General features: G+C 37.2%; 1 protein-coding gene across 1 annotated transcript in view; it reads right to left on the reverse strand.

Annotated features, from left to right (window-relative positions):
* ptprz1a (protein tyrosine phosphatase receptor type Z1a) overlaps positions 1-7,823 on the reverse strand; it is a 54,514-nt gene extending 46,691 nt beyond the window's left edge. Inside the window, exon 1 of the mRNA XM_053640902.1 lies at positions 7,740-7,823. Within this exon, the coding sequence (XP_053496877.1) occupies positions 7,740-7,800 (61 nt within the window). The 5' untranslated portion in view covers positions 7,801-7,823. The remainder of the gene's footprint in view (positions 1-7,739) is intronic.
* Positions 7,824-13,380: the final 5,557 nt, after the last annotated feature.

Below are 13,380 nucleotides of genomic sequence, written 5' to 3' on the forward strand. Positions count from 1 at the left end.
TAAAAACATTCAAAGATAAATCACATCATCGTTTAAACACATTAAACTTGATAAACTTAATGTTGCTACTGTTGCTATTTACAATTAACAATGTCATTAACAGTTAACAGTATTACATGGAAAATTCTGTCATCACCCCATACCTCTTCCTACTTCTACATGCTTATGCAAAGGGAAATGGACTCATATACATACAGCTTGGGATTCAGATTAATTACCTCTGTTGGCAGGAAAAGGGACAACAAGGAAAGAAGACCTTTAAGCTGTCAGTATGAACAGAGGCAGTGTCCTGCTATAACCAATTCTAATCTTGCTACCAGTTAGCTTACCAGACAATAGGTATGGGATTGTGTATATTACAAACTAATAGAGGACAAGAACTGTTGGTATTTTAATGGTTTTAAAATCATTAAGAAATGAGAGAAGCATAAATTAAGAAATTCAATAAATATTGTCAAGAACAGCTAAAATAATTTCCTAATTATGGTTCTCGTCCAGACCTGAAGCCCACAGAATCAAAAGTCATTCTTCCACATATTCTATCCAGAATTAATCTATGGATACATCCTTACGTATAACTGAGACACCTTCTCCTATACTGGGCATACCAACAGTGCAGCAAAATAAATAAAATAAAATAAAAAAAACAGCTTAGCTCTATGAATCCCATGAATTTAATTTGGTGAGTGCTGGTATAGTCTGGACATGCTGGTGGACTAGCAAAAACTTATATACCAGCAAAGCTGGTATACTGTAGATGGTGCACCAAACATCCGCTTACTTTCCATTGGTATGCATTTTGCTAGTCATACAGATGATACATTATGTTGCTCTAAACTGCTTCCTGTCATTATAGTAAAAGCAGTGCTGAGCTACACAGAGCTTAAATTTCAAGACTCAGTTGTTCCTAATTAGTGAAAGTCCATAACCACATTACATCATATGTGTATTCCCTTTGGCAGAGATAGCAGAGTACAAAAGGGGCTTCACTGACGTAATGACCTACTGACTGTTACACTACATTATGCTACATTATATAGTGAGTAAAGTATGAAATGCAAGTAAAATTACATCCAAAAAAAACAAAACTAATCATATGTTTAACATGATTTCAACATATTAGTAAAAGAGTGCATTTACATTTTAAAATATAACCAGAAGGACATTCTTATCTACCATATCTGTGCTACATGACACAATGTGACATTTAAGGATTTAATTATTTAGTTTGTGCCCACCCGCACTCTGTACGGAAATAGAGGAAAAATTCAATCACGTCTGAGGAGTTTATGGATTTGAGGTTAGTTAGCTGTGTGTGCCTAACCTAATCCTTTACCTTTATTGGCTGCATTTCTTTCCAATGATTTGATATTAAGGCAGAAAATAGAAGGTCACCTGTCTCTCTTTGGGTTTTGTGATTGTTTTCCTGTATTGGGCGATTAATGATGTTAAATGTTCTCTACAACAATCTAATCAGATTATTTAAAGGCTTCAAAACATGATCCTGCCACAGAAAGCTTGTCTTACCATCCACCACCGTAGAACAGTTCAGTGCATTTCACTAGGAATGGTAACAACTATATATTAGGATTTTAAAGCATTTAACTTGCCTGGTAACAGCTAGGCTAAAATTCTCAGTTAGCATATATGTAGCTCTAAGTATTTAACTTATTTATGCTGGATATTAGACAAAAATTTGGATTAGTGCTAGTGTATCTAAAACTAATGATATCCAAAGCCAAATTGAGCCTGAACATTTTTACGACTCTTCGACAATTATCAGAACCGATAATCATCTCTAATTAGTCTCAAAAAGCTCAACACAACATGTTTTGAATGTGTGATCAAGCAATTACTTATCATCTGCTAAATCCCAACAAACTGGCTGCCAAAAAGAAGTGTGTGGCTTTTTGGGGAATGCGAGAAGCACTTTGGGGTTCTCAGCTAAACAGCCCTCCTCTCCACAATTTTTTAACTCATGTAATTCTTTCAACATTTTTAGGCTCAAATGTAAAATATTCAAAACCATAAAAGGAGAAAGAGAAAAACAACAGTGGGAGATCTGAGATGAGAGGTTGCTTGCTAATTGCTTTTCACCTGCTTTAAGCCATTGTGGTTTTCCCTGGACTATACAGTGCAGACAGTGTGAACTGAGAAGCAGGCTCATTAAAAGACTCTGAAAATCTCCCATTAGTTCTTTGATGGCCTTGAGTACCCAGGCGAGTAGCTATTTGGAGTGGTATCCTAATTGAAAAGGGCACAGATTCTCACATGAGAAAGGGTGGCGAAGTGGAGGAGTGCTGTGCACTCTGGGAAGGCTTTGCCTTGACTAACCCTAATAAAGGATCAATTCAGTGATTCATACTGTCACACTATTTCCAGGCTGAGGGAAGTTTATTGACCCAATCTGGCTACTCATCCAAGCCTGACTTTTTTTACTCACAATGTACTGTTGTAATATGGCATATGAACTCTCTTTCTTTGAGATATACTGTAAAATTTAAGCATAATATCACAGCATAATATATATTCTCAGCTAGGTTTTCCATACAGGTTTTAGAACAACAGATGCTTCCATCCAGATTCCATCCCATCTTTACTTCTGAGAGACTCTGCCTCTTTTTATACCCAATCATGTTACTGACCTGTTGCCAGTTAACCTAATTAGTTCCAAAATGTTCCTCCAGATGTTTGTTTTTACTTTTCCAGCCTTTTGTTGCCCCGTCCCAACTTTTTAGAGACGTGTTGCAGCCATCAAATTCAAAATTACCTTATGTTTTTCTTGTAAATGGTATATTTACTCAGTTTAAACATTTGATATGTTTTCTATGTTCTATTGTGAATAACATATGGGTTTATGAGATTTGCAAATCATTGCATTCTGTTTTTATTTACATTTTACACAGTGTCCCAATCTTTTTGGATTTGGGGTTGTACATACTGGTAATAAGAAATGGGAAAAGACTTCCCACTGACAAATTTTGAATGTCACACCCCTTGTATGTAATGTAACTCCACCCATGTCAGCACAGAAGCATTCATTTTTGACTGTGAAAATAGCAACTGGGCAAGAATTGGAAAATAATGGCTTACACCCAGCTAAATTAGCATTACACCAGCATCATGCCAGCAAATTCCGCTTGCACATAAACAAAATTAAAGCTCTCTCCTTTTTCAGAAGTTACCAAACCGCTAATGGCTAAGCACTCTAATCACTTCTGATCACGTACACTATATGGCCAAAAGTATGTGGGCACCTGACCATCACACCCACATGAGGGTCTTCTCCAAACCTTTGCCACAAAGTTGGAAGCACACCATTGTCTAGAAAATAGCATTAAGGATTAACTTTCCTTAACTGGAACTAAGCGGCCCAAATCAGATTCAGCTCGGCAATGCGGCTATGCACAAACTATGGTCAATAAAGACACGGTTTGCCAAGGTTGGAGTGGAAGATTTTAGTGGCCAAAGCCCTGATCTCAACCCCACTGAGCACCTTTGGGATGAATTGGAACACTAACTGTGCCCATGCCTCCTCGGCCAACATCAGTGCCTGACCTCACTAATGCTCTTGTGGTCGAATGGGTACAAATGCCCAAAGTCATGCTCCAAAATCTAGTGCAAGTCTTCCTAGAAGAGTGGAGGTTGTTAGAAGATGGGCATTAACACAGAGTTGGTCCCCCTGTTCTTCTTCTAACAAGAACAGGCGGACCGACTCTGTGTTAATGCCCATGTTTTTGGAATGGGCACATATGGGTATGATGGCCGAGCGCCACATACTTTTGGTCAGGTATCTTTTTTCATTATATGTATACATCTGGCATTATAAAAACGCTCTTACTTTCATACAAGCTCCTGACATGAACAGACTAATGATCTGCATAGAATGCCTTCCTATTCATCCTTTTCTACATCCCAGAATCAGGAGCACTCTGGAGCTGACCATTTTTTGTCTTCGACCAATCAGATTTTCTCACATAGACACCACTGCAAACATATGCATGTATATATGGCATCATTATGGGATTTCATGAGTCCACTATGCTTTGGGAAAGGACTATAAAATTGTAGCCAACACTATTCAGTGAATACCGTGAGTGACGTTTACTGTTTTTGTCATCTTCTAACGCTATTACCGTACAAGATGGTCAAGTTTGTCATGCTTCCAACCTACATACTGTATGAACACATGTCCACTGGCATGTCAAAAGCACTAAGAACATCCAAAACAGGATGTTCAGTAGAATGAACTCTACTAGGTGTGTTGTTGTTGTTGAGGTAAGCAGCCATTAGCCCAAAGCGATGACAAATGTCTGATCTAAAATATGCATCCTGTTGCGAGGTGTTTAAGAAAGAAGCAACAATACACTAGACAAAGATACCTGAACTTCATTCTACAACATTCAGCACTTGCATTCAGTAACTTAATTCTCTTAATCTGTTGGCTCTTAACAGTGGAAACAGTCAACCCATTCTAAAAAGAAGCATGTGCTAAGGAATAATTATATTCTACTATACAGTTAGTGACACTAAAATGGACCATGTAATTCGATTCTTATATCTTTACAATTCACCAAAGAATACGTTCTTGATGTATGTCCCTACAGCCTAAGAATCTTCCACATTCTTGCTGTTAACATACAAGCTTTTTGTTAACTTCCACTTCTTTCATTGGTATTCTTGTCTCGATCAGGGACCATCAATATCTGAGACACTTCCAGACCACACACCTCCAGACCTCTAAAGAGAAGAAGGAGACCTTGACGCTTCTTTACCAGCCATTCAACAGGACTCCTGTTGTTCTCTCAAATTGCTGATGTGAGCTGGCCTTTGGGACAGCTCTGCTCTGCCGACATTAATTAAGTGGCTAGTCAGGGCCAGTGACCCTGCTGGCAAAGAAGCACCAGGGCACCAGCAGACCCTGTAACACCACACACATCATGATGAAGATACAGAGTACACGAGTGAAAGAGATCGAAACAAAAAAGGGACATGTGACAGTACAGAGCCTCAGGGAAGTAGAAGATAGATGAGCGCTGTATGTAGCTAAATAGGGCACAGGAAATGAGAAATTAGATAGTCACCTAAGGTCAAAGGACTGAAACATATGGTGAGACAATAAAGTGCTAAACAATAATGTGTTTTGGTATCAGGATAAAATGTAAGGTAAGAGACGGTAAAATTAAAAGGAACTCAGGCTGAAAGACAAGAAATAAAGAATGCCAACCAAACAAAGAAGTGCAAAAGTGTGAGAAAGAGAAAGAAATGTTAGTGAAGAGTAAGGTGGAGATGTGAGGAGGAGGTGCTGAGTGTAGAAGTATTTGAAAGCCTTTCTCGAAAAGGCCAAAAAAGAGGTGCTCCCAGTCCTGCTGGCTGAGACAGAGACAGGGCAGCCAGCAAGGTCCCAGGGCAGTTGACACTCTCATGATGGGTACAAATCATACACCCACACAGAACACAAACACAGACACACACAAAGGTACTTAAACCCCCCCTCTGTCCTTCTCCATCACTACTGGGACAAACCAGGGGCCCGTCTGAGTGTCACACTCACATGCCATATACAATGAGCTCCCCCTCCCTGCCTAACTCTCTGTGTGACTGTGTGCCCGCAAGCACCGGTCGCCTCTTGCCAGCCAGGCACATAACAAATCAAGCAGCTGACAGCATAATTCACTGGGGGACCTAGGCCCAGAGCCTTGGGCTGTCCAGCATGGGGATTTGGCTCTCGCACGGAGCCTGCCTGCTCCATTCAGCTACAGCCTGCTCACTGTCCCATGGAGGAGAGACAAGGCTCAGAGACCCACTGTGTTCCCCTGTGCATGCCTGAGTGAATACGCTTGGGGCTAATACCAACTAATCTGGTCATCAAAATGCCCCCTTTGCCACTGGGAAGAAATCTGCTCCCCTTTTTCACCAGCAAAGAGACTGGGTTGGGTGGGACTGCAGGCCTAACCAGCTCAAGAAAGAAGAAAAGAAAGGCTGAGGCAGAGAAAGAGATTTGCTGGAGGGGAAATGTTGAGAGGAACCTTTTCACTATTAAATTTCCATCTGTAAAAGTATGTATGTGGTAGAAATTTGATATAGAATTTTTTTAATTGCACATCACCTGGACACTATAATAATGAGACAGAAAAACATGGTGTCTTACTGAAATCATGCAAACAGTTGAGTGAGCATGCAACTAATTGGAGCATGTGGTTACACACACTGCTACATGCCCTTCATAGGTGTGTACACACAAGGCATGTGGGAGGGGACTCGTGGAACCTCTATGCCTTTTTGATTGACAGCTCTGCAGTCTACAGTCGCCATCTGTCACAATCTCGGCATAAAAAAACAACACAGGGGCTTTTGCAGTGGAAAAAACAGAACAGTGCCCAATAAGTACAAGGGGGGAAAAACTTATGTATAGCCCCGCACTTGGGAAAACAGATGGTGTGAAAGTCTACATTTCATTCATAAGACCATGGGCTCTTCTTCCACTAAGTCTTATGAGTTCCAAAAGGTTGAGCCTTTCTTTGTGCCACAGATTTCATGAAAGCGTCATTGAGAGCACCAATTGAAAGGGGGTGAAAAAGAAGGAGCCGAGGGTAGAGGGCTACAACTGAGCATTTTTGGAGCACAGACCATCCTTACTGTCCCGGAGAACGTTTCCAAAGAGCACTGACTGCTGAAACCTTGATTGTTATTCAATTCACAACAGAAAAGTTACTCAGGCTCACAAGCTGGTGTACAAAAAGATTTAGCATATCTTAAGCAAATGGGTTTTAACTGGTTTTAAGGGTCTGTGGCTACAACTTCAGAATGTCAGTTTTTTCTTCTTTTTCCATTTTTGCTAAAACCGCTTGGATACGGTAATAATCGCTTGTTTGTGTTAGTTTTATGCTGCTTTAACACTAAGATTAATAAATTCTTCTCCTATTTTCCATCATTTAGGAGTGAGTCTTACTTGCCCTCTGAGATGCAAAAATCAACCTCTGCATCTATATCATACTTCCATGCTCTGACATGACATAAATCTATTTGCAATCATATTATGAATATCATATTTATAAATGACCAAAAAATTCAGGTCTCTGTGTGATATTCAGGAACTTGAACTTGACCTCAAGCCCCTGATAAGCCCTTGTGGTGGACAGCTCATCTAAGAAGTATTTTAGTGCTTCCAAATCTATCTTCACATCATACCATAATAACAGACAAGTCTTATTAAAGAAGTGGATATTAGATTTTTTTTTAATACCCATCAATTTATTGCATTTATATTTGGATGAAAAATGAAAGGGTACGATGGAGATGATCCAGTTAGGGTAATACAGAATAAAATACTCATTATATAGATGTGTTTTTTTTTTTTTTTTTTTTAATATTCTTTGCCCAAACTACCAATCATATCAACCCGTGTGTTTAAATTAGGCAAGTAGACATCATCTTCATGTTCTGTGTGACTGAGTCAGTTTGACTTCTATCAGTAATTTATATCTATATATATCCAGCATTAGGATGTCTGCAGTTGCGCACAGGATCATCGCATAGGAACAAACACACCAATGTTTAACTGACATCTTAAAGTGTTGAGTTAACTCTTATAGTCTTGTAGTTATCACCTACACTGTTCATTCTTGTCCAGCTGGAGCATTAGGTGGTAAAAACCCTTATAGGTGGTCATTTAACGCAGGGGGTTTGGTGTCTATCCATAACCAAAGTAAAGAAAGATAGAAACTTCAGATACACACCTAGTTGACAGATGACTAACAGAAGCAGCGAAAGTACACATTTGCTGTCCGATGTTTCCATATTCTTCTCGCACAAGATTTGTGTTGGGATTAATGAGACAGCAGGAAAGCTCCACGTCCGACGAACAGAATAAAATCACATTTGTTTGCTGCAAAAGTTTTGATGTCCCTGTCACGGTTTCCACACAAACGCCATTCCGCGCAGTCTGAGGGTCCGAGCCGACACCAGTGATGGATGATTCTGATAGGAGTCGATTCTTTCTGATCGACTCTTTCAAAATAGGTAGGTCGAGGCTGACTCGATTCATAAGTCAATTCAAACCTGTTTCTGTATTGTTTCTCTGTATATACAGAGACTGATACTGTTTCCCAACATAGCCCTCTTTTCTTATGTTACTGGACCACAAATTCAGCTAAAAACACTTAGATATGAAACAAACTGTTTAGTAATTACAAACAATAGTTTATTTTACCTTGAAAAATAATTACTATACCAAAGAAAATTGTCTTCCTATTTTGTTTTTTATTTTAAAATACCAATTTGGCCTTGTCCCCAAACTTAACCTAAGACTTGTACACGATCTGTTTCAATAAAATCATGAAAAATGACATGTCATGACATCCTATCAGTTTAGTTTCCTTTGTAATATTTTCATTTCTTTTCTGATGTTTAGAGATAAATCTTTCTTATTACCATAATTATGATTAAAAAATAATAATAATGAATTTAAATTATTCACAATAATTCACTACTTCTCTTTAAGACATCATCGCATCGAAGACGCAGACAACAACGGTCTATAAAATTCAAAGACAAATCAAGGAAGATCTTGAGAAATATCAGGAGTACCGTGCAAGAGAAAAGGAAAGATAGAGAAAACGAAAAGAGACAGGAAAGCTTGGCAGGTTATGCGTTCTGCGCTCTGGATGCCGATTCAATCGAATCAAAACACTTATAGCTCGATTCATTTAAACAGATTTGTTCGGAAGAATCGATTCAGTTAAATGAGTCGTTACACGGTACGCGAAGCATGTGCGCGCGCCACCCACAGACTACAGGATTCAGATGGAGGTATTTTTGCTAACAACATAAATAAGTTTTCTGAAAACAGGATACATAAATATGTACACCCCTAAACTGAGATGGTGTTAGAAAAAAAAATCTGATATTTTTTACTTACAAAAGACAAAAAAGAACAGAATAAATTCAACTCTGAATCTCCCAATTGAATATTTGTCTTGCCAAGCTGAGTTGTCTCGAAAAACGAGGGGATAGCTGTTTAACTAAATTCCCTTTTTGTACCAGTCTCTCTCTCTCTCTCTCTCTCTCTCTCTCTCTCTCTCTCTATCTATCTCTATCTCTCTCAGCAACAATGACCTGTGACCTCTCAACTTGAAGAACTGGCTGAAGGCAGTTCTTCAAAACGGCAGCAAGTAGATCATCAATGACCCTGAAAAAATGAAGTCTATGAAGGGTTAGGGTTAGGGTTAGGTGAATGTCCCTTAAAAAAAAGACCAGACAGACTGAAGGGATTCTACAATTTTTTTTTTTTAACAATGTTAGCTTACAGATGGTGTGTTGGGGGTCTGTGCTATATGTGGCAGTGTTGTTCTGTTCTGCATGTTTATTGTCTTCTATAAATTTGATCAGGAGGTGTCCCTTCAATCACCTTTTAACACAGATACACTGTGATACAGGTCATACATGTCACGGTTTGAGAAAAGGTTTCTTATGTTTTTGTTTAATTTTGCTTGTTGTTGTTTTTTAGCCATCACCTTATTTTGGGTCTTTGTTTTGGCTGTCCCTGTATTTGTACAAGACATATTTTACACATTACATTAAATACATCTACATAATGAGTGATAGTGATAAGTTTTATTCAAACCACAACTAATTACACAACACAATTAAATAGTGAGGCCAGACTGTCTGAGCAAATGGGTGAGACAAATAAACCAGTGCTATGCTGGGCCAAAAGCTGACAGTATCTGAGCATTTTCAGAAGGCCATTTTCATTATTCAGGTTTAAGATTAATACTAAAAAGACAATGGGGATATAGTAAACATTAAGCCCTTTTAAATAATAATGCATATATTTGTGAAAGTATTATTTGGTTTGATTGCATTCACAAAGAGGATCCAAAATCTTCAGTTATATTCTATTATCTGGTGTCCATGTGAATATATTTGCATAATTTACCAAGGATTATCTTTAATTTATGCAGTGTCTGCACTTCATTTGTGAGATTGCATGTTTCCGGGGGCCCAGAAAACTGCTCTTACACCCAAGGAAAAAGCAATGTTTTGTGTGTGTAAGAGAATACTTCCTTTTTGAGATTTTCAAGTAGTTTTCAAGGACAGACCACTGGAGTTGTTTTTCATAAAGGGTCCAATATTTTTTTTTAAACACAGCAGCAGTAGCATACAACCTATGACTACTTATGTCTGTACTAATGGCTGTTGGGCTGACAATAATTATCCTTCTCTTTTTGATTCTTCCAAAACAGAGGTGCTTGGTTACTTGTTGAAAGTCAGAAAAGCATTTGATATTTCTGTCACACAACATTGAGGGGTATTCAAATATTCTTCACATTAATTAACAGCCAATTTGGGCACTGCACAGAAACTGGAATGATACAGTTGTCATTAGGCTGAACAGTATATATATTTATACAGTATATACATGTCATATGTATTTATTTATTGAAAATGAATACAGAGTTAATATTGAGTTAATACTGTTGTCAACACAACTGGCCTTACAAAAATAACATTGGCTGTTATATTCCAAGCTGGAAATTTCAATGCTACACATTTCCAATGCACATGGATTTAAAATACATAATAGATTATCTACACTACTTCATATACATATGATTGTGTATTGATTTTGGGCTTGATTGGCCAACATATGCTGTGAACACTGGCTTCTCAAGCATCAGGAATTAGCATAAGTTTGCAACTTTTCCCCCATGAGTTCTTTATATGTAGCAGGATTATTACAGCAGGATAGCATGCTTTTTCAAACAGCAAAATTGGGAGAAACTCTGAGCGCGAGCACAGGAAAATTGTACCAATGCTTGTCACTGTACTTTTAGTATCTTTCACATTAAAGCAGTTTACCTTTAAACATATTAATATAGTGAATATAGTGTACCTTTAAAAATATGAATATAGTGTACCTTTAAAAGTATTAATATAGTGTACCTTTAAAAGTATGAATATAGTGAATATAGTGTACCTTTAAAAGTATGAATATAGTGAATATAGTGTACCTTTAAAGGTATGAATATAGTGTACCTTTAAAAGTATGAATATAGTGAATATAGTGTACCTTTAAAAGTATGAATATAGTGAATATAGTGTACCTTTAAAAGTATGAATATAGTGAATATAGTGTACCTTTAAATATATGAATATAGTGAATATAGTGTACCTTTAAAAGTATGAATATAGTGTACTTTTAAAAATATGAATATAGTGAATATTGTGAATCTTTAAAAAGTATGAATATAGTGAATATAGTGTACCTTTGAAAGTAGAAATATATTGTACCTTTAAAAGTATGAATATAGTTAATATAATGTACCTTTAAAAGTAACATTCATTATATTGACTTTCATTATATTAAAAGTAACATTCAATATTATTTACATTATATAATATTCACATATTTAAGTCATATAATCAGTTCTTATTGTGGCTTAAATGAGGTACACTACATACAGACAAAAGACAGTAAATTATTGTTTCTGTATATTATGTTACTTTAATTCTTAAGCTACAAGTTTAATTAATCAATTAATATTCTCTAACAGAATATCTTCATCGTTATCGTGCCAACTGTTTAGTTCAGTGCATCTGTGATTTGAAGAAAATTTACTTATGTACAATCAGATTTTCCAATAACTTTCAGAAACTATTAAAGGATCTAATTTTGAGATTTGATTTGTGACTAATTGAGACACTACAAATAGGAGACAATTCAGTCTAAATGTCAATGTAATGCCTAGACACAATCAAAAACTGTTATATTAAGATGATTTAAAGAAAATCTCCTAGTCTTATTACATATTATCATTCTTGCAATATATGCTATATGTATAGCTCTGAAATAACTGCATGGCAGCAGAGGTCATAGAGCACTGCCATTATTGACTAGTATGTTACGCTCAAGCCTTCAGCAATACACCCAGCAAAATCAACCTCTCTTATAGAACAGGCAAAGCAGCCTGGATGGATAGGGGAGTAATTTATATAACAATTTTAAGCAATCAGTACTGAACAGAAATATTATCAGTGTGAGATTATTATTAACCATGTTTTAACTGAACTCATTAACCAGAACCCAAAAACACCATGGAATAGTTGAGCTACTGTTTAAATTACATTTGTGAAAAAATGTGAAATTTTTCACATGATTATGTGAGTAAAGTGAAAATTATATAAGATGCATTGTGAATAATATGTGATCACATGTGAAAAATAAACCCAAATGCCTTTCACATTCCCCAAATGTGAAAATCAATGAATCATACGAAAATAATTTTCAAAATATGAAAATATAAATACATACACTATATGTGAAAATCCCTTATGTGTGAAAACGTGCAAAACAATGCATAAGGTGTCTTAAAAATCATGTAATTTTCACATGTAAGTTAATTCAAATGTGAAGTTAATGTGGTTTTCCTGTAAGGGCCATTACTATTCCCGAAGATTTTTTATAAAACAATCACATCAGAGCTTTCTCACACTTCCTAATGCTGAATCTACATTCAAACCCCCAGAGCACAATCGTTTACTATTTACACTTTATGAAGATACACTATCATTGTGGGTCCATATTGCAGAGAGGCTTATATGGAGGACCCTGAGCCCTATTTCCATAATTCATTTTCTCAGACTGAGAGTGGTGCTCACTGGAACATGGAGCATGGAGCTCTCTACATACCAGGCACAGAACAAAATAGCCCTTTAGGGGTTCAAACACAAGCATTAAATCAAAGTGCTTCTAAATGACATCAGGTTGCATGAGTCTTGGGAGAGAAAAGAGGAGGAAAGCAGCAAATGAAGGGCTCTTTATCTGAGTCCCAGTGATGGAGACATGCTCAGACTCACGTCTCTGTCACTCAACAGGAGAGGAGAGGTTACACACACACACCCACTGCAAAACTTTCACATCTTAGCCAGTTAGTTAGCTACTAGGAGAGAGAAAAAATTGCTAATTTGACAGTAAAATATTCCCTCGATGTAGTAAAGTAGCCTTATAGAAGCATACACAGTGTTACACTGGGCTCAAAGGTACACTAAGTAGTTGCAAACTTTAAAACCATTATATGCTCATGATTATTTTGTGTCTTTATTAATTTATACCACCCCCATTGTTCATCTGCACAGCACATATGTACAGCATTCAAATGCAAAATGGGTAAATGCCTTCTAAACAGGCCAGAAACAATGGCAGAAGTCATATCTCTTTCTTCCAGAGCACTTGCCAAGGGCAAAGTTTGTTAACTTGGCTTAATTAATGCATATTGATTGGCCAGTTTTCTGTGGCTCTGGCAAAGCGGTAGCTAATTTGATGGGACCCTTTTCACAGCAGTAATGTGCCCAGACACCACCATGTCCTCGCTCTGC

The sequence above is a fragment of the Ictalurus furcatus genome, chromosome 14 (genome assembly GCF_023375685.1).
Source record: "Ictalurus furcatus strain D&B chromosome 14, Billie_1.0, whole genome shotgun sequence".
Classification (NCBI taxonomy): domain Eukaryota; kingdom Metazoa; phylum Chordata; class Actinopteri; order Siluriformes; family Ictaluridae; genus Ictalurus; species Ictalurus furcatus.